General features: G+C 42.9%; 1 protein-coding gene across 2 annotated transcripts in view; it reads left to right on the top strand.

Annotated features, from left to right (window-relative positions):
* ITPR1 (inositol 1,4,5-trisphosphate receptor type 1) overlaps nt 1-22417 on the top strand; it is a 321127-nt gene that overhangs the window by 169601 nt on the left and 129109 nt on the right. For both annotated transcript variants that reach the window (XM_068559286.1, XM_068559285.1), the window contains exons 27-36: nt 465-630; nt 745-915; nt 1425-1490; nt 2437-2574; nt 5973-6098; nt 8225-8425; nt 10700-10951; nt 13844-13969; nt 15951-16079; nt 20997-21117. In XM_068559286.1, coding sequence (XP_068415387.1) covers nt 465-630; nt 745-915; nt 1425-1490; nt 2437-2574; nt 5973-6098; nt 8225-8425; nt 10700-10951; nt 13844-13969; nt 15951-16079; nt 20997-21117 — 1496 coding nt within the window. The remainder of the gene's footprint in view (nt 1-464; nt 631-744; nt 916-1424; nt 1491-2436; nt 2575-5972; nt 6099-8224; nt 8426-10699; nt 10952-13843; nt 13970-15950; nt 16080-20996; nt 21118-22417) is intronic.

Here is a 22417-nt window from a genome sequence, read left to right as displayed (position 1 = left end):
TGTGGCGCACGGGCTTAGTTGCTCCGCGGCATGTGGGATCTTCGCAGTCCAAGGATCGAACCCGTGTCCCCTGCCTTGGCAGGCGGATTCCATTTTTTTTTTTTTTTTTTTAAAAACATCTTTATTGAAGTATAATTGCTTTACAATGGTGTGTTAGTTTCTGCTTTATAACAAAGTGAATCAGTTATACATATACATATGTTCCCATATCTCTTCCCTCTTGCATGGCAGGCGGATTCTTAACCACTGTGCCACCAGGGAAGTCCCCAGTTGTGACAGCTTAACTGCCCCCTCACCTCAGAGTATAGTTGAAGAGCAAATAAGATTGTATGTTGTTAAATGAGGCAATGAAAAGCCAGGTTGGCTGGGGTGGGCTACAGAGTCAGGAATCTCACTAGGTGAGGTATGTCTGGGCCCAAGGGCACGGGAGATGGCGTCTTGGCTCATTTGGCCTTTCCCCTCAGTGAGGAGAACACGCCCCTGGACCTGGACGACCACGGCGGCAGAACCTTCCTCCGGGTCCTGCTCCATTTGACAATGCACGACTACCCACCCCTGGTGTCAGGGGCCCTGCAGCTCCTCTTTCGGCACTTCAGTCAGAGGCAGGAGGTCCTGCAGGCCTTCAAACAGGTAGGTCGGGTTGCTGTGTGTGTGTGTGTGTGTGTGTGTGTGTGTGTGTGTGTGTTGTTGGCATTGTCTGTCTGAGAGGCTGTTGTGAGTCACTAATGAATTGCATTCGTTCAGGTTCAGCTGCTGGTTACCAGCCAAGATGTCGACAACTACAAACAGATCAAACAAGACTTGGACCAACTGAGATCCATTGTGGAGAAGTCAGAGCTTTGGGTGTACAAAGGGCAGGGCCCCGACGAGGCCATGGACGGCGCATCTGGTGAAAATGAACATAAGAAAACAGAGGTGGGTGACACACAAGTTACGCTGCAGGAGGAGATGGATGGGGTCCCCAGAACAACTAAACGTCCTCCTCCGGTTTTAGGTAAAAATGCAGATTATAGGATGGGCTTGATTCTCAAGAGGTCTGCTTGTTAACAGGGTGACAGCCATTCTTCCAGGAAGTGAGCTACAAATACAAGTTCAGCGTCCTCTCTCGTGCCACCTTGGCCCACGTAGAACAGACTTTGAGTGAACTAGCACCAGGTGTCCCTTGCAGACGCACTTGGGAAAGAACCTGTTCTCCAGCCATGCCTGGACCATCATCCTCTCCCCCATCAGTGCAATAATGTGTATCCTCTCGCATCAGAGGGGAGCTGAGTTGTGAGCAAGTGAATGACAGGCACAAACCCAGCATGACAGCTGGAAAACGCTGCAAAACTCCTGTTCTTTCCTAAATAGTGATGCTAATCCTAGCAAACAGACAGGATCCTAAGAGTTGTACAAACCCCACTCATGTTCATCTTGGTTCCTAGGAGGGGAATAACAAGTCACAGAAGCATGAAAGCACCAGCAGCTATAACTACAGGGTGGTCAAAGAGGTAAGTGCCCCGTCTTGAGCTTTTCCCTTCATGGAAAGTGTAACAGGGAGAAAGTAAACCTCTGAGGTTAAGTGCATGGGTTTTAGTGTCAGGTCTGGGTTCAAATCCAGCTCTGCCACTTATTATTTGTGTGTCTTCAGTCCCCTCACCTTGTATAGGTGCCGCCAGCACCTATACTTCTGAAGGTTTACAGGTGAAGGAAGAGTTAAGTGGTGAAATTGTCAAGGATTTACCTCAGCGGCTGGCACGTAGTACCCACCAATGAGAACCATAGTTCTTTAGGAATCTTTGCATAGGGTAGTTCAAAGTTGGGAGGTTGGAGCTTGGTGTTTTTTACCCTAGAGCAAATTCTTCCCAAGTCCTTGGCAATGATCCTGAGTCATATCATTTTAGGAGCTCTGAAACCATCCCACTTGCTGATGGAGCCGTAATCCATTGGTTATTCTGGAAGACTTGTTCTTAGCCGTATGTGGCTTTGGTTTAATACAATCAGTAGGGATACTACAAGTTAGAGGAGTTTCCCTCGTCTTATGTTCTTAATATACTGTGATCCTTTTGCCTTTCTGTCCACACCACCCCCTGCAATCTTTTTTCCAACTACACTTCCTAGTTTTCTGAGATTGATTTCTTTTTTCTTAAAAAATTTTTTTTCCAACTTTGAGGTATAATTGACAAAATTATAATATACTTGACAAAGTGATGATTTGATATACATATGCATTGTGAAATGGTTACCACAGTCAAGTTAATTAAACATCCATCACTCACAGAGTTAGGTTTTTGGGGGGAGCCGGTCGGGGGAGATAAGAGCGCTTAAGATCTACTCCCTTAGCAAATTCCAAGTCTACAGTGAGGTCTCACGAGCTGTAGTCACTAGGCTGTAGGTTAGGTCCTCGGAACTGAGATGGGGGTCAGAGGAGAAACTCTGATGCTTTCTTCGTACCAGATTTTGATTCGACTCAGCAAACTCTGTGTCCAAGAGAGCGCGTCGGTGCGGAAGAGCAGGAAGCAGCAGCAGCGCCTGCTCCGGAACATGGGCGCCCACGCCGTGGTGCTGGAGCTGCTACAGATCCCCTACGAGAAGGTGGGCGCCCACATCCGCGGCTGCCGCTGTGTGGGGGGCGGGTTCCTGGGTCTCCCCAGACCCTTCGCACTTGGGAACGTTTGGTGCAGAAATGAAGCTGATGTGACGATTGTCACTACAAAGCAATCTCAGGTAATTTATATGAAACAGATAGAGCATCCTAACAATGAAGCAAAACCACCCATAACCTCCCTCCACTTGGAAGATTCTATAAAGGAGCAGCCTATGTATTCTCTCCTTACTCCCATACCATGCTGGATGGGGACAGCTTGGTCTGAATACAAAGGTCTAATGACAGCTGTCTCTGCACACGGGCTTGTGCTGTACAGTTTCGTCTGCAGTGTTACTCAGGCATGTAAGCACTACAAGTTATAAATGCACGTGGGGACATGGGACTCGCCCACTCAAGGTCCTCACTCATGCTGACAGCTGGTTGAGTTGGATCTGTCAGATACTGCTTGGCCCTAAGTCTTCTGGTCTGTTGCTAGCCGTTACACTGCGTCTCCCATTTTTCGTGTTAGCATTTGGCATTACTAGTGATGGGATTGAGGGAAGGAGGGTAACATTTGCATCCGTGTGGCCTGACAGGGCACTTTCAGAAGCATTCATTCAAGCTTCTAAAACCTAGTATGGCGATCTTGGTGTTGCCACGTGATAGATGAGGAGACTGAGGCTTGGGGAAGTTTAGAGTCCAAAGGCATAGACGCTGGTCTCTTGAGTTTGCCAGTGGCTCCCAGAGACTTGCTAGTGAAGAGTCGCCTGAAGAAGGTTCACTGCCTAGTGCTTGCAGGGTGCCAGACACTGTGCTGAGGCCTTTACGTCATTTGCTCATTTAATCCTCAGGACACCCAGATGAGATAGGTGGTACTATTAGAAGCCCCATTTTAAATGAGAAAACTGAGGCCGGAGAGGCTTAGTAACTTGCCTGGAAGGCCCAGCTGCACCTCGCAGAGTCAGCTCCGCTCACCTGTGGAGCCCGGGCCTTGGACCTCTGTGCCTTCCACCTTACCTGTCCCTCACCTTTGTAGGTAACACACCTTTACCTGCTGCCCTGCACTTTAGGAAGTTCCCTGCCAAGGCCTCCTCCTCAGTCATGGTGCCTGTGTGAATCAGATGAGTCAGGCCTTTCACCAGCCGCCAGTAAAGCACAAGTTTAATCCCTCCAATAGGTCAGGCACTTAACTAAGTTGGAATTAATGTAGACAGGTGTGGGTGTCATCCAAACGTGGCTGACATTTGGACTAGAAAGAGCAAGTGGGTTTACCTCCCTCTGTGTAAAGGATGGGAGGAGGGAGTTTGCTGGCCTTGGCTTTGCCTCATAATAACGTTTCCCTAATGAGAGACGTTCATTTACAGAGCAGTGTTGAATCGATCTATAGGAACCAGATTTGGTTGGAATTGGTGGCTCAAAGGCAGAAGATGGTGTATGTGTGTGTGCATGTAATTTGTCTGGTTTTTGGATGGGTACGGTCATCCCAGTGTGTGAGAACAGTGGAGGGATTCCTACTAACAGGTAACCTCTTGTTATGTCTTTATGAGCTTGCTTGCCCTGTAAAAGTCTGCTTCAAAGGCCAGAAGCTTTTTAGTTAGCTTGTGCACCAGCAGATTCCTTTCTTAGCTGAAGAAGCAGAAGAATGCAGAGTGGTTCAAGGTTGCTGTGGTGTCTGTCTGTCCAAAACCCTCTTGTTTCTTAGAGCTAGAAGCTTTGCCCCTCTCTCTGTAAATGGGAGACAAATGTAATACCCGTTCTGTTGTTCTGAGACTTGCTGACAATGTCCTTTTAAATCTCCTGCTTTGTTCGATTGTCACACTGACAGCTCGGATTCCTTCTGTCAGCGTTCTCGGCAGACGTCTTCTGTTTTCTCACAGGGTTGTTGTCTAGACCAGGGTGGGCAAACTGCAGACATGGATCACTTCAGCCCACCACCTGTTTTTATACAACATATGAGATAAGAATGGTTGCTACGTTTTTGAATAGTTAAATTTTCAGGGGTTATATAAGTTCGTACATAATGTCTTCCGTTTTGCTTTTTGACCCATAAAGCCTTAAAGTACGTATCTGGACGTCTAAGAAAAAAATTTGCTGACACTCATTCTAGACCAGTACCAATAGCTAATGTTTACTGAGTCATTACTGTCTGAGCCCTTGACATGAATTTTCTCATTTAATCGTCGTAACCACAGTAGGAAGTGTGTGCGTTATTAGCTCCATTTTACAGATGAGGAAACTGAAAGGTTAAGTCACCTGCCCAAGGTCACACAGCTTGGAAGTTGTAGACCTGGCATAAGGGCCAGGCAGCCTGTTTTCAGGGTCTGCATTCCCAACTGCTACACTTTCTGGCCCTTGAAATGAGGCGAAGTATGTGTGATGACTTAGGAAGATGACGTGGGCTCTATGAATCTGAGGGATGATTTCCATTTGGGGCATTTTTACTACTGTAAATGGTGGCTTGTTTAGAACTGGGCAGAGTGGCAAGAGGTTTTATATAATTGTCTTGTCATAGGCATCCAACTCTTTACAAATACTGAGTATATTTTTTTAAATTGAAGCATAGTTGATTTACAATATTAGTTTCAGGGGTATAGCAAAGGGATTTAGTATCTTTATAGATTTTGCTCCATTAAAAGTTATTATAAGATAATGGCTATACTTCCCTGTGCTGTACAATATATCCTTGTTGCTTATCGAGTGTGTGTTTTTGATATATGAAATGAGAATATCGTAATCAACCATGTGAAATGCCTGAGACACATATTATCCTGATTTTATAGGTAGGAAAACTAAGTCTTAGGTTAAATAATGTGCCTGAAGTGACAGGGAAAGGAGTTAAGACAGATACCTGTGCCCTAACTTAGAATCTAAAGAGATTTCCACTGTGCCATGTTAGCTACTGCCAAAAGTTAGTGTGTCCACAGGTTAAGGCAACTTAAAAATGTATGCCCGAGAGCTGGGGAGGTGTGGGTTTATGGCCATTGAGGAAGTCGGCTCCCATCTGCTGTCCGTCCGTATTTTCAGAAGTAGGGGGTTCAGAGATTTCAGCCGTTGCTAGACAGTGGAATTCCAGACACTTCCTTTTAGCTTTCACTCTCTATGGCCCTTTTCCCCAATAAAATCGTTTCATTTCTGCCCAAAGCTAGTGGGAGAGAATTCACTTTTCTCCATGAAGTATGGACAAGTTGTTGGCTTCTTTGCCGGGTCAGCAGTGCAGTCCCCCAATGTTTTCACACAGCCCGCCCCCAGCAAACACCCCCGGAGCCCCACATTAGTCGGAGGGGATGGGGGCGTCATCGAACCTGGCCTCCTGGCCGAGAGATCAGTGCTTCCTCCTGTCGACCTTCTCCAGTCAAAGGCATAGCCCTGTTTTCAACCTGTTTTTTGTCCCTCTCCCTCCACACAGGCCGAAGACACCAAGATGCAGGAGATAATGAGGCTGGCTCACGAGTTTCTGCAGAATTTCTGTGCTGGCAACCAGCAGAATCAGGCTTTGCTCCACAAACACATAAACCTGTTTCTCAACCCAGGGGTAAGACTGGAGGCCTGTCTGGAAATCTGTGTGGGGAGGAGGCTGGGGAAGCAGGAAGAGAGAAGAACACCTTGTTCTTTTGCTGTTGTGGCCGCTGGGACTTGTTATGAGGCAACATTCATTCCAACGGGGAACATTTTGATCAACACTCAGGAGGATGTAAATACTCCCCATCTTTTTGGGAAAAAAGGTAGAAGGAGGGAGGAAGAGGTGGTAGATGCAAAGGTAAGACAAATTGATATTTTTTCTTAATAACAGTCCTCATTACATCAAACTCCAGCCATAGCAAAGTACTGATTCTCACAGCCCAGACACAACCTCCTCAGGTCAGGCATCAAGTTTTCTGTGTTTATACAAAACATCATATATCCATGTAAAACATAATTATGTTACATTTTAGTTAAATATGTTTTAAAAAATATATTAAATATGTCATATGCTTTTTTTAAAAGAAGGTGGTGGTACACTCCACCCATTGTTTTGCATTTTGCTTTTTTCACTTAACACATCTTGGCTGTCTTTGCAAGTGAAAAATACATAAACTTTTCTCATTCATTTTCATGGCTAAATAGCATTCTGTAGAATGTAACTTTTTTTAGACCATTCCTGTATTAATGGACAATCAGGCAGTGTCTGATTTTGGCTTGTGAATAGTACTGCAAAGGACATCTTTGTACATGAACACACCCTCACACACATACACACACAGAAACACACATAAGCCCTCACTCATCCGTACTGCTGGAACTTTCCAGGAAAAGGACTACTGCGTTGTAGGGTAATGTTCCCTCTTTGTCATGTTAAGAAAAAGAAAAGGCAAAAAATGAAAAGGTTAAAGCCCCCCACCTCATACTAGTCATAAAACCCAATAACTCAGTAAGTCTGCGTAAAAAGTAGAAAATTAAGCTTCTAGAAGAGAACATGAAAATACCTTCATGACCTTGTGGAAAGGGAAGTTTTTTCACACAGTATGCAAAGAGCACTAGTCATCAAGGGAAATATCAATAAATTGGACTTCTTTAAAATTAAGAACTTCTGTTCATCAAATGACACCATTAAGTTAGCAAAGACAAGCCAAAGAGTGGGAGAAGACACAGCGTACGAGTCCAGCAATGAGTTCATACCCAGAATAGGTATCAAACTCAGGAGAGTCCATGAGGCAATTCACAGCCCACTTTTTTAAATGGACAAAAAATTTAACAATGGGACACTCCACAGTAGAGTTTATCCAAATGGCCAATAAATATGACAAGGCCCTCAACATGGTTAGTCATCAGAGAAATGCAAATCAAGCAAGATGCGTACGACAAAATGTGACTAAAATGAAAAGACTGACATTACTAAGTATTGACAAGGATACAGAGTAGCTGTAACGTAGAATGTAAATTGTTAACATCTTTCAAAGCTGTTTGGAAGTATCTTCCAAAGCCAAACATATTTAAACTCTGCAACCCAACAATTCGACTCTGGGGTATAAAGCCAACAGAGATGCATACATTGTGTTTATCAGAAGACATTTAGAAGAATGTTCACAGCGGCACTGTTCAAACTGTTCATCGTATTTGTCATAAGAATTGTGTAACTACTTACTCTTAAAATTGGATACTCCCCCAGATGCCCATCAACAGTAGGACAAATCAATGCATTGTGGTATAGTCATGCAATGGAATGTACATAGCGGTGACAAGGAACAAACTAGTAATACATGCAACAACATGGATGACAACATGCAAAAGTAACGTTGAACAAAAGAAGCCAGGTAGAAGAGGATGCATGAGGTTCCAGAACAGGCAAAACAAATCTATGGTTGTGCAAGTCAAAATAGTAGTAAAACTGGGGGGTGGGCCATAAAGGCAGCCTGTTTTATTTCTTGGTCTGGGTGCTGATGGTCCCTCTGGAATTCATTCAGCAGAAAACTAATGATTAGTTTAATGCCCTATGTGTTTATTGAGAAAGTTGAGTAAAAAGGAAGGCGGTACAGAAGCGAGAATGGAGAAAGATGCTTTCATGGGGTTAAATGCCCCCCTCTCTGTGTTCGTCGTGGGCTCTTCTTTTTCTCACTTGGTCCTCTGCTCTGGCCTTCCTTTGACCATGTCCCTGTGCCCCCGCCCTCACTCTTGTGCCAGATCCTGGAGGCGGTTACGATGCAGCACATCTTCATGAACAATTTCCAGCTGTGTAGTGAGATCAACGAGAGAGTCGTCCAGCACTTTGTTCACTGCATTGAGACTCACGGTCGAAACGTCCAGTACATCAAGTTCTTGCAGACGATTGTCAAGGCCGAAGGGAAATTCATCAAAAAGTGCCAAGACATGGTCATGGCTGAGGTGACAACTATGGATTTGTATATATCTTCCTCTGGTGTTCCGTAGGAGCTTAAAAATTATTTAACTTTATCAGTATGAACTGGCACCCTGTCCAGGAGCCATAGGAAGGGACAGAAAGTGATTTTGTGTGTGTGTGTGTGTGTGTGTGTGTGTGTGTGTGTGTATAAGTGTGTGTAATCATGTGTTTGTGAGCTTAAGCTATAGATACAGGCAAGAGTCTGATCTAGTTTTTTGTAGCAATAAATCTGTTTATTTTGAGGATCATTGGCTTGGATTCTTCTGAGAGGGAAAAACACCCCCAGGAATACTGAACCAAAATACAGTGGATGGAGGTTAAATGTGGGTAGAACCCTTTGAGCCAGAGCATCCCTTCTTGTAGATTCTATGACTTTTTTTTTAAAAAAATTATTCACCAAGTTAATTAGCTGGAAAAATTGTTGCTTGATGATTCTCAAGGAGAAGCTGGTCAGTGGAATTGGGGCAAAGTGCCCCTTAGTTCTCTGTGGGACGTCAGTGTCCCATGGATGCTGTCTGGCCAGGAAGGTCCTCTGTCACTCCCGCAACTTCGGTGTCTGCATATGCTTGGTTTCATCCATCCTTCCACCTTTAAAAAAAAAAAAAAAAAAGGAATCTCAAGTAAATCCACTTAACACTTGGGTTTATAATCTTACCTACATATATGATTTCAGTGAAAGGTGGTGTAGTGTCATTAAAAGTGTTGGCTCGACCTGGGATGTGAACGTTGGCTGTACCATGTCCCTGGCCTCGTGATTCAGGATGTGTTATTTGACTTCTCAAACCCTCAGTGTGGGTTTCTGTAAATGAAGGCATGGCTGTATTCACTTGAGGAGCTGAGAGGCAGGTTAAATGAGATAATGATGACAATAATAGCTACCGTTTATTGGAAGTCTGCTGTGCTACTCTAGTCGCTGTTGTAAGTAATCATGGTATCTGGCACATAATCAGAGTTCATAAAGGTTAGTTATTATTAAGTAAATAATATTGACCATATTTATTTTGACTTTTGTGCCGGCCCTTTTTGGATCTTTTGTATTTCATGCAGTGGTGAAATTGATTAATTCTTTTTATTTAATTTAATTTATTTATTTATTTATTTATTTATTTAAACATCTTTATTGGAGTATAATTGCTTTACAATGGTGTGTTAGTTTCTGCTTTATAACAAAGTGAATCAGTTATACATATACATATGTTCCCAAATCTCTTCCCTCTTGCGTCTCCCTCCCTCCCACGCTCGCTATCCCACCCCTCTAGGTGGTCACAAAGCACCGAGCTGATCTCCCTGTGCTATGCGGTTGCTTCCCACTAGCTATCTATTTTACATTTGGTAGTGTATATATGTCCATGCCACTCTCTCACTTCATTCCAGCTTACCCTTCCCCCTCCCCATATCCTCAAGTCCATTCTCTAGTAGGTCTGTGTCTTTATTCCCGTCTTACCCCTAGGTTTTTCATGATCTTTTTTTTTTTTTTTCTTAGATTCCATATATATGTGTTAGCATATGGTATTTGTTTTTCTCTTTCTGACTTACTTCACTCTGTATGACAGGCTCTAGGTCCATCCACTTCACTACAAATAACTCAATTTCGTTTCTTTTTATGGCTGAGTAATATTCCATTGTATATATGTGCCACATCGTCTTGTATCCATTCATCTGTTGATGGGCACTTAGGTTGCTTCCATGTCCTGTTGATTAATTCTTAAGTAGAGTTATGAGAAGCCCCAGTCCCTGGGAGACAAGTTACGAATAGGAATGCCTTGACTCTTTGAGTGTTGAAAGGAAGGCGTATCTTAATTAGAATTGGATAATTTGTGATTGTGAAGAAATAAGGCAGCGTATGAAAGAGTTGTAAGAAGAATACTTATAAGGCATGAAAAGGAGATGGAAACATTTTTAAAAACAAAAATCATAGCCTAATTATTAGTTTGGAAATACAAGTGCAAGCTTGAAATCTACATTTTTACCAGATACATGAATGCTGGTATGTAGACTTTCTCTTCCCCTGATAGTTTTTTAGGACTGTTGTGATATTTTTATATCTGTGAATGAAAATGATGCTGCTGAAGATTTGTAGTTGTTTAGTAATATAAATGAATGAAATCTATAGGTGAGTTCAGTAGTACAGGTGCTACTGGTTTTGGAAGGTAAATGCTAACAGAACATCTCTTTCTCTGTGAATAGATTTTTTTTTTAATGCTTCCCCCATCCCTGCAAATTTGTGCTATAAACAAGTCTTGTTCTTTTGATTATAGCTGGTTAATTCAGGAGAGGATGTCCTCGTATTCTACAACGACAGAGCCTCTTTCCAGACTCTGATCCAGATGATGAGGTCGGAACGGGACCGGATGGATGAGAACAGCCCTCTCATGTACCACATCCACCTGGTCGAGCTCTTGGCCGTGTGCACAGAGGGCAAGAACGTCTACACGGAGATCAAGTGCAACTCCCTGCTCCCGCTGGATGACATTGTCCGCGTGGTGACCCACGAGGACTGCATCCCCGAGGTGAGTGACTCTATCCCCAGGATGGGTGGGCCCTGCGCATGTCTCTCCTCGTGGTGTGTGGGGCTGTGGCTGGATGGGAGTCTTCCGCTGACCTAGGTGGGACCTCACAGTTTTGACACCTGCAGCTCATTTTGCCGTGAGATTTCCATTGGCTGAAACAGCATCTTCTTGAGCATTGGTTTTGGGTGAGAGGAATGATGGGGGAAGTAAATTTTTCCGTCTGTCTCCTTGAAGAAGAATGGGAAACTGCTGGAGGGCTTCAGCTCTGTGGAACAAATGGTTCCATGTGTTGAGCAAAGAGCATTGACCTGAATGAACTTCTCAGAAATGAGAAAAACGGTGCATTGAGATACAGTTCATACCAATGTAAAACTTAACTCTGTAAGTGTATTCTTTAAAACAAAAACTTGTATTGCAAAAATCATGAATGTCGACTATAAAATATTCAGGAACTACAGGTAACCAATAAGAAAATGAAAGTAATCTACCATTTCACTGCCCATAATAAATACCTCTTAGGTTTGTTTTTTTTTTTTTTTTTAATTAATTAATTAATTTATATTTTTGGCTGTGTTGGGTCTTTGTTTCTGTGCGAGGACTTTCTCCAGTTGCAGCGAGCGGGGGCCACTCTTCATCGTGGTGCGCGGGCCTCTCACTATCGCGGCCTCTCTCGTTGCGGAGCACAGGCTCCAGACGCGCAGGCTCAGTAGTTGTGGCTCACGGGCCCAGTTGCTCCGCGGCATGTGGGATCTTCCCAGACCAGGGCTCGAACCCGTGTCCCCTGCATTGGCAGGCAGATTCTCAACCACTGCGCCACCAGGGAAGCCCACCTCTTAGGTTTTTGAAGTAAATTCTTCCAGCTTTCTGTTTCCCTATTCATATACATTAGCTAGTAACAAAAAAATGGATCATACAGTATATATTTTATCTTTGTATGTTTTAAAATATATACTCTTTATATTTTAAACTAAATATACATACATTTATATATATATAGCCTGTGTAGTATATATTAAATATATATACTGTTTTTAGATTAATGTTTGGAAAAGTTAATACATTTTGAAAAATTCAAATAGCGAAGACCATAAAGGAGTAAACTACGAAAAATCTTCTTTACCTGTTCCCCACACACCTCAAAAAATTATTTATTAGGTTCTTGTGTATCCTTTCGGAGTTTTGCATATAAACATTTATGAATATATATACTTTATTCTCCTGGCCCCCCCCTTTTTTAACACAAAAGGTGACATTCCAGGTACATTCTTTTTTTCATATCAGTCCATAAAGAGATTCTACATTCCTTTTTTTTAGTTGTATAAAATTTCATTGTACAGATGTACCATAATTGTCTTCCATGAATGTTGAACCAGCTTATTATATAATGTGATAATAATAAGAAGAAGAAGGAAATAAAAAATTGAATTTTTCTCACAGTCTGGTTTATACAGTACATTATCAAACATTTGGATTCTCATATCCCTGATAGATGGATGTGGTATTTCGATATAGTTGTAATTTGCATTTCTCATATTATGCATAAGTGAGGTATAATAGCTTGTTTTTTACCCATTTTTGTTTGAAATACAACATAAGTACAGAAGAGTACATAGACGTGAATTGTGCAGTATAAGAATAATTACGAAGATAGCGGCTGTGTAACCACCACCCAGGTCAGGAAATGTGCCTCATTCCTCGCCTGTGTCCTTTTCCAATCCCCAACCTCCCCCAGAGGGCTCCCTCATGGAGGTATAGTTGTGGGGTGGCTCTTACGTAGTTTTCTTTGTACATCCCTAAACAGTGTAATTCAGTTTTGACCACTTTTGAACTTACTTTATGCACTATTTTGTGCCTTTTCCTGTTCCGCTGTGTGGCGTTAGGATTCATCCATCCTGACTTACGCACCTGTATTCATTACCTTTGCTTTGGAGCATTGCTGTGTGTCATTGTCCCACAATATGATTTTCTGTACATCTGTCGATGCTCATTTGGGTTATTTTTGCTCTTTTGCTGTTAGGACCAGTGCGTGTGTCCTGGTGTACACACCTCTGCAGGGGGTGTACTTAGAAGTGCTGGGTCATACAAGGTGCATTTCTTCCCTTTGACTTGATAATGTGAAGTGGTTTCCAGCAGTTACTCCAGTGGCCACCCCTCACCCTAGATCTCTTGTTGCTCCCAGACCCTGCCAACCCTTGCTATTATCAGACCCTTTATTAGTATATATTTGTTTTCAATCTGGTGGGTGTATAATGATATCTCATAGTGGTTTTAATTTCTGTCCTCTTGATTACTAAATGAGATTCAGTCCCTTTCCATATGTTGTTTTTGAGATTTGATATTCCTTTAAGTAAATAGCAGATCAGATTTTTTGCCTGTTTTTCCTTTGGCATGGCCATCTTATATGCACAAATCTGTAGGAATCCTCTGCGGGGATATGCATTGCAAACAGCTTCTCCCAAATCGTGTCATTTAACTCTTGTAACAGTGCCATTTCATAGAAATTCTTTTTTTTTTTTCTTCTTAGTTCCTTGATGAGGGATCGAACCCATGCCCCCTGCAGTGGAAGCACGGAGTCTTAACCACTGGACCACCATGGGTGTCCCAGAAATTCTTAATTTTAATGTAGTCAGACGTGTCCATCTTCTCTTCTACGATCAGTGTTTTTTGTTCCATTCTTTACCTTGAGGTCATGAACATATTCTCTTCCAAAAGCTTTGTTTTTGAATTTTATAATAGTGAATTTTGAATATCAAAGAATCATAGAAGTTAAAGCGTGCAGGGGAAAATGGAATGACCATCATGGTCCATCCTTGTCACTACTGAAATGAGGGAACTAATCAATCCTGCACGTACTAAGTTGGTTTTTGAGAAAAGCCTGTTTCTCTCTTCCAGGTTAAAATTGCGTACATTAACTTCCTGAATCACTGCTATGTGGATACGGAGGTGGAAATGAAGGAGATTTATACCAGTAATCACATGTGGAAATTGTTTGAGAATTTCCTTGTGGACATCTGCAGGGTAAGTCTTTCTGGAGCTAAGGAGGCAGGGTGAGGGGGTACGTGTGGGTCTGGGTCACCCTGTGCTGTGCAGACGTAAGGACGCAGTCACGTAATTTCACCTCGCTGATTTGCGGCACAAGGAGACACCTGGCTCTCGTCTTTCCACACGTCTCACCTCCTGGACTCTTTTACTCCTAGCTGAGAATAGATTTTACTTGTCAAGCTTCAGGGAAGGTAGATTATTTCTGGTTTTCATCTCATCCTCTATGGGTTGATTTGTGAATGATAACCTGGGACATACTAAAATCAAATTTATAAACTTTTCATTTCTTTGAGAATAAGTCTTTCCTCGAAGGACACCTTCCTGAGTGTGAGCATTTATAATGTCTCCTACAGTCTGGTGTCGAGCATCCTGCAAAGCATGTCACTTTCCGTCTATTGCTTTCCTGACCCAGCCTTTGGGGTGGGCTTCAGTACTCTTGGTTTGGTTTTGCACTGAGCTTAATATTGGTTCTAAAGCTATGGGACTGCGGCCTCACAGGGCGCTTTATGGATCTCATATGAGTTTTGTGGTGGTAGGCTTCGGGGGGAGGGCGCTTGGGGGGAAAGTAATTCAGTCCTTGAGAGAATGATTGTGGGATGAATACCAATTTCAGAAACGTTGTGATGCTAAAAAGAAAAAAAAAGGTGCATTGGAGAACGCTAGAATGTGGTATTTCCTCCTGACTGTACAATTCCCAGTGTGAGACAAGGAGCCTGCAAGAACTTATTTTCCTTGTAATGAAGGACTATGTTTGATAATACCCTGGTGTTGGTGTCACAGATATATGTATTGATGTATTATTTAAATATGTATATATTTTTATCTCAAGTTCTTCCTAGTCTTTTAATCCCGTAAATCTGGGGGTTTAGGCTTGAAATGGAAGGCCTGCTTTGCCTCTTTAAATCAGGACTCTGACAAGTTTTCTGTGAAGGTCCAGATGGTAATCATGTTTGGCTTTGTGGGCCATGCGGTCTCTGTCACAACTACAACTCTGCCCTGGTGGCATGAGAGCAGCCATAGCAGTCTGTAAACAGATGGGCATGGCTGGGTTCCAATAAAACTTTATTTATAAAAACAGCCAGCAGCACTTAACTTGGCTGACCCCTGCCTTAAATTGTTCAAAAATGCTGTAAAATCTGTTGCCACCTTCATTCTCTGGATGTGTCCACAGACTGCTCATCACTGGGCTCAGAGCATGCTAGCTAATAAAATTTGATCGTTTTACCCCTTACTTCATAATTTTTTATTATATACAATTTTATATCTCAAATTAGAGGGCTAATGAATTTGGTAATAAAACTTGATTTAATAAAATCAATTTTTTAAACCTGTTCTTCTATTGATAAATCTCTAATCTTATTCTACGCAGTGAAATTATGTAGAGTCCAGTTGAAATCTGAAGTCTCTCTTCACCCCAAAACTTATACAATTATCCTGAGTCACAGCCCACTATTTTCAACTGCATATCAGCAGAATTTTTATGGAATGGAAGAGTGTTGTAGGTTTGGAGAATATCATGCACAGTGGACCTCAGTGGTAATATTTGATTCAGGATCTTAATTATATGCTTTAGGAAACTGTGGCCTAGAGAAGATGAATGGCTTAAACAGTTTACTTTTAGGGAAAATGTAGACAATTGTAGTTATTATGCCTCTTACCGCCTTTTGAGTTTTAGATTTGCCACAAGTCGGTAGGAGTCGGGAAGCGATGGCCTTGTAGGTCCCACACCAATTTTAATGTTCTGTGATTCCACACCATGATATCCAAGTTGATCTGTTTCTCTTCTTCCATGACTTATTTTTTATAATTGCTGTCTCTTAAGGGGAGAAGTACTGACTTGCAGGCTTTTACTTTTCCTTTGTTAAGGATAATTAGCAGGAATAGTCACAGATGTCTTAATTTTACAACTGGTGTGCAGGTTTTGGTATAATGTCTAAAGTGTCCAATTGTCCTCCAGGCCTGTAACAACACAAGTGACAGGAAACATGCAGACTCAATTTTGGAGAGGTATGTCACCGAAATTGTCATGAGCATCGTTACTACGTTCTTCAGTTCTCCCTTCTCAGACCAGAGTACGACTTTGCAGGTAGGAAATACAAATGCATTGATACATGCAGGGTATTCACAATAGATATTTGGCAGCTGGAGTTGGTGCGGATTCGGGACTGAGCGGCTATAGATGAGCCACTCTGCAAAGCATTGCTACAGATGCTTTTCTCTTTGTGAAGAGTGGTTTTTACAGGATCCCTTGGATAATCAAGTACCTGAGAATGATTTTCTGTACCAGCTGGTTCTATTGGTTGTTGATTTTCTCCTTAAAATGCCTTCTTCCCTCTCCCCCCTCTTTAATCTTGTTGATTCCTTACCTCCAATCTTAGAAAGAGAAGCAGCTTTCAAATAAATGCTAGCGTGTTATTAACACTATTGAAAAATATGTCTGGAAATCTGCATTTTAGCTTGAAGTGTGTGCCTAGAGTTCACCAGAAGGGGTACGTGGCAGGCGGGAGTGAGGAGTCCTTTAGCCTTGACAGCAGGGCTGCCGCGTTGCACCGGCCCCAGCACGTGCTGCTCACATGGAGCCCCCGGAGTCGTGCGATGCAGCAACCTTGCGTGCTGATTGTCGGTGTAGTTAGTTTTCGAAAGATTTGAATCCCTGGATCTGGGAGGTGTTTTTATTATTCTTTTACTTGGAAAAATCGCTCTTCTTTTTAGAACTGATGTCTGGGTCCGTGGCTGTGGGAGTCTTGCTGCAGGTCTGTGTGTACAGCCTGCAGAATGAAAGCGGGACTTGGTCTCCGGTGGTCAGAAGAGCAATAGTAACCATCCTTGTCATGCAGATTGATGGAGGCTGTCCTGGGGTTGATGGGTGGCCCAGGGTGGTTGGAGCGTAGACAAATAATCTTAAGGTAAATTCTCCAAGAGAAGAGTGATTCATGGTCAGTATAATATCACTGATACATTTATCAGATATTGCTGTATTCCATTACCTATGTAAAGGAGTTCATTTTAGCTTAGTACAGATGGTATTATCCCCATTTTGCAGCTGAGCAAAGTGAGGCTCAGAGGATTTAATTACCATGCTCAGCCATGGTCACAGCTACTACCTGGCAAAACCATGATTTCAACCCAGGCCTGTCTGACTCTAAAACTTGAATTATGGAATTTTTAGTGAGATATGTTTTCTTAGGGACTGTTGGTAACCTTCTATTTAATTGAGCGTCACTGCTAGCTTTTAGTTATCTCTAAAGCAGCGGTCCCCAACCTTTTTGGCACCAGGGACTGGTTTCGTGGAAGACAGTTTTTCCACGGGGTGGGGGGATGGAGGATGGTTCCCGTGGTAATGGGAGCGATGGGGAGGGCAGATGAAGCTTCGCTGGCTTGCCGCCGCTCACCTCCTGCTGTGCGGTCCGGTGCCTAACAGGCCGTGGACAGGTACCGGTCCGTGGCCGGGGGGGTTGGGGACCCCTGCTCTAAAGTATCATAAAGTTAGAATGTGACTTTTAGAATATCTGTACATAGTTTTTGTGTAATTGGGCAACAGGAACTTGTTAGATCCCAAGCACATGAGTTGCTGGAGGCCAGAACGTGCTCCTTACCAAGTGCTGTTCTACAGAGCCAACTGCTTTGGTTAGTCAGGTTGGACTTGCATAGTGGCATAGTTATGCAGTTGGACTTGCATAGTGGCAATTGCTATGGCAAAGCCCATTCTCCTAGAGATTGTGAAACAGTATTGCAAAACCAAATGTCAGAGTAAACCAATCAAATTAATTTAATGGAAACCATTCAACAGGAATTTGTGTTTTTGGTTTTTCATCTCGGTCCCCCTGCTGTCGCCTTCCACTGCCTCGCTCTGAAACCAATTTTAAGCCCATGAACAGGCAGGAGTGGTCAGAGAAATAAATCTTCAACATAAATGTTATGTCAGTCCCTAGCAAGGCCCAGGTTGTCGAAGCCTATTTAAAATACAAAAATCCAAGCTGGATTTCTAGAATATTTATTTTCAAGGAATACCATTTTTGAAGCTGTCCTAACCTGTCTTACTTTATCTGTTGGAAAGCCGATGTCGTGCTCCCCAGCTAGATTTGTACCTTCGTCCTTCCTTCCTTCCTGGTTTTGTTTCCTTCCTTCCTTTCTTTTAACCCACATTCGTGAGGGAGGAAGATGGTGGCCTGGGATTGGGCTGTGCTGCATTTAAGGTGCCAGTGGAATGTGCGTGAGGCAGCTGGAAATGTGGGATCCGGCAGCAGCAACAGAACTTTGGAGGCTTTTATAGCAGCTCAGAGCTGGGTTCCAGCCCTCACTGCTCCCCTTCCCAGCTCTGTGAACTTGGGTAGATCTCGAAACTTCAGAACCCCATTTCTTACTATAACAGGGTTATAGTATCAACCCTGCAGATTATTGTAAGAATTAGAGTTAATGTTTATGAAAATATAGCATAGTGCCTGGTACACAGTAGGTGCTCAATAATTGGCAGTTTGTACTGTGTCCTGCTAGACGGCAAGCTCCAGGGGGGAGGGCAGAGAGGTGTCTCAGGTACTGTTCTATCTCGAGCACTGTGCCTGGCCCCTGGTACATGTTCATTTGTTGAGTGAGTTAAATGAATCAGGGAGACTCAGGAGAGGGAAGTGGTAAAGTCCAAATATAAACATTGGCTAGTTCAAGTCTCAGCTGGGAAAATGAAGGGGTTGACTAGAAGGGAACTGGGCAGAGCACAGATAATTAAGGACAGTTTGTAAAAGAGAGCAGAGGAAGATCAAGGGGTTATCTTACAGTCAGAGTGGGATTCACGAGCAACGCAGGGCCTTAAGAACTAAGCAGGGAAGAATCTCAGGAAGAAGGTGATGGGCAGCCATGTTCATTAGCCCAAGAGGTCACGTGAGCTGATGCCCCCAGGTTGTCCATTAAAATGGATAATTAGGAATCAGCTCCTCTGGCCGATTTATTCATCTTTTGTTTATTCAGAGGCCAGATGGGAATAGAGCAGATGCTCAATAAATATTGGTTCAATTGAATTCATTTAGTCGAAGGATTCGTTTTCTTTGAGTTAGGCCATTGAGTTCCCATCCCAACTCCACGCACATTAGCCAGTAGGGTGGGTGATGATACCACTGCTTACTTCACGGGGTCAGGGGTTGGTCAGATGAGGTGTGTATAAAGCACTCAGCACAGGGACAGGCAGGGAAGAAGTGTTCTCAGTAAACAGCTGCTCTCAGTGGACCCATTGGGCTCCGGAGCTCCGTATCAGGGCTTCTCAGCCAATTTCTCAGGCTCCCTGTGTGCCTGTTCTCTATTAGTAACACAGATGACTGTCTTGGTGGGCTGTGAGCTGCAGAACAGAAAGTACTCCCTCCAGAAAGTAATGAGATTCTGCTTTGTAGGTGAACTTAGTAGAAAGAGCACAGATTTTGGGCATCAGAGAGCCCTGAAGGTGACTCACTGCTTGGCCATCACTTTGTTCTCTTGGATGCTTTCTTTTAACCTTTCTGAGCTTTTGTTTTTCATTTGTGGTATTAAGGTAACTCCTCTGTCATAGGACAGTTACCAAGGCCCCAGTGAGCGCTTATGTGAAGTGTGTGGTACTTAATAAGTGAAAGTTATCCGAACGGTGTTTATAGAGGAGGTTCTGAATTTTTATCAACCTGTTTTATTTTTTAAAATTGTAATTGAAATATAGTTGATTTACAGTGTTGTGTTAGTTTCAGGTGTACAGCAAAGTGATTCAGTTCTACACACACACACACACACACACACACACACACACACACACACACACACACACACACACACGTATTCTTTTTTAAATTCTTTTCCGTTATAGGTTATTACAAGATACTGAGTATAGTTGCCTCTGCTATACAGTAGGTCCTTGTTGGTTATCTATTTTATATATAGTAGTGTGTATAGTTTATTCCCAAACTCCTAATTTATCCCTCCCCACTTTCCTCTTTGGTAACCGTAGGTTTGTTTCTATGTCTGTGAGTCTATTTCTGTTTTGTAAGTAAGTTCATTTGTATCATTTTTTTTAGATTCCACATATAAGTGATATCATATCCTGTTTTAATTTCTTACAGTAAATTTCCTTTCCCCTAGCACTTTTCAATTGTTTTTCTTTTATCTAAGAAACTTCTCTAGAGTTTTTTCTGTACTTTTTTTCTTTGCTGTATTAACTCCTCCTGTTTTTCGGAAGGGATCTGCAAGTACTTTCTCCTAAAAATTAAAGACCAGTGGAGTAGCTTACCATACACAGTGACCTTTGCCTTGCAGGTCTAAAGCTACTCTGATCCAGGTAGCTTTGGATGAAGGCCAAAATTATAATGTTCAAATGCACTCAGGAAGTCAGTGTCAAATTGATTAAGTCGTAGTTTGAGTTCTTTTATTTTAAAATGAGTACAAATTTATACCGTCATAGAGAGGAATAAATCCTACTCTGTAGTTAACGTGCAAGTACTGATCTGTAGTAAATGAACACTTGTGAAGAGTAACCATCAGAACTAGCTTCTCCTCATGTCATTGAAGACACTGCCAGAAATAAAGAAGTAAGCAGCAGTCTAGGTGAGATTCACTTACCAGTTTGTTTATGCTGATTAAAAATATAGGTTCTGCTCATGGAATGTAACATCTGGAAACAACTTTGGGGGTTCATTGGCCTCAATCCCTGTATTTTATATATTGCACGAAGTTAAAGCTCAGAGAAGTGAAGTGATTTGCCTGCAGTCACACAGCCAGTCGGTAACTGGACAAGAACACCTGTTTTCATTCTGCTGCTCCTTCTGGTGGTCAGACTTAGCATCAAGTTTGTGCATTGCCTTAAAATGCTTCTGACTTTTTCTCCCTTGGCCAGGCCACTTCTGGAATCCAGCTCATCACTGGTCACCCCTTCCCACTCTTGCATAAGGGTCCATGAACCCGTGGTTCAAGGCAGTGTCTGTTTCTGACCAGTGTATCAATCGCTCACAAATAAAAGTCTTCACGTCGCCTTCCTCTTGGCTTCTCTTTCTCGCAGACTCGCCAGCCCGTCTTTGTGCAGCTGCTGCAAGGTGTGTTCAGGGTTTACCACTGCAACTGGCTCATGCCGAGCCAGAAGGCCTCGGTGGAGAGCTGCATTCGGGTGCTCTCTGATGTAGGTAAGACACCAACTCAGGTGGGATTTAACGTGATGAAAATGCGTTGCCCAGTGGGAATAAAGGCCACCCTGGATGGAGCAGTGGCTGTAAAGCTCTGTGAGGCTTCCGCACCCGGGAGGCTGCAGAGCCAGAACTGGAGCTGAGATCGTCTTGATTCTTAAACCTCCCTTTCATCTTTCCAAGCCAGCACCTGCCAAAGTCCAGAGCCAGAAAGTCCCAAAGAAAGATAGTCTTTGAAAAACAAGATTCCACGGTTAAATGTTAGGCAACTCTTGGCAAGTCACAGAGCTCAAGTTTATTCAAGGCCCTGGGAAGCCCCTTGTTCAAGAAAGTAATTTGTTTAATCCGGTAAACATATTTGACCACATGGAAATTTTTTTTCGTGCAAAGCACATGTCCAATCCTGTGGAACGCCCTTTCTCAGAAATGGTGCACTGCTCCCTTCTGCCTCTTGATGATAAATGCTTCTCCATCCCCTCCCCCCAACCTTGTATCACCTCTCAGAGGCAGCTTTGAAAGGAAGTTACAACCATTACTGCTCCCTTCACCCTGATCTTGTCAGACTCTGTTACTTTGCCCTGTTCCACCCCCTCCCCATACATGCTATGCAAAGGGATAATCTTCCTGCCTAAATTGAGAAGGGTTGGTCTGTCTCTAGTAGCTATTAAGATTTCTGCAGACACCAGAAAAGACACGTGGGGTTCTTAGCACTGTTGAGTAGCTGTCCAGCAAGTATAGATTGTGTTTACTAGGGCTCATTGCCCGATTTCAGTCATCCCTGCCTGATTTCCTTTACACTCATATGGCAGGTATTTGTGTCTTTTTATTATTTACATGGCACTGTTTCACAGAAAGAGATTAGGCTTTTGAAGGTGTGTACGTTACAGATTATTGGTTCGTGGTGTGATATCTCTCAAATAGGGTTCTGTGATGGGCTCCCCAGATAGCCCTAAATTCTGCCCATGTATGATCCTGCAACTTAAGGTTGTTGGTTAAAACTTGGGCAGATCTCTGAGTTCCCTACCTAGCCCAGTAATCATCAGAGAGAGGAAATGTTTTCATAGTCTTGGCCGTGATGAGAAAAGGCAAGGAGAGCCAGTATTTGTGAAACAGCAGAGCATGAAAACCGTACAACCCATTAACCCCAGCACTTTTTTGCTTCTACTGCTATGAAGCTTTGAAGACAGGGGATAGTTGTCTTATTTTTTTCCATGTTGTTGGATTTCGCATATGGAAAAAAGGATTGTTCGTCTAGTTATTTTCCTTTTTTAAATTTTTTTATTTTGCAATCATTTTAGAT

This window comes from Eschrichtius robustus, chromosome 12 (assembly GCF_028021215.1).
Source record: "Eschrichtius robustus isolate mEscRob2 chromosome 12, mEscRob2.pri, whole genome shotgun sequence".
Taxonomy (NCBI): Eukaryota; Metazoa; Chordata; class Mammalia; order Artiodactyla; family Eschrichtiidae; genus Eschrichtius; species Eschrichtius robustus.
The sequence above is the reverse complement of the archived record's forward strand: the minus strand, read 5'-3'. Positions and strand labels throughout refer to the sequence as shown.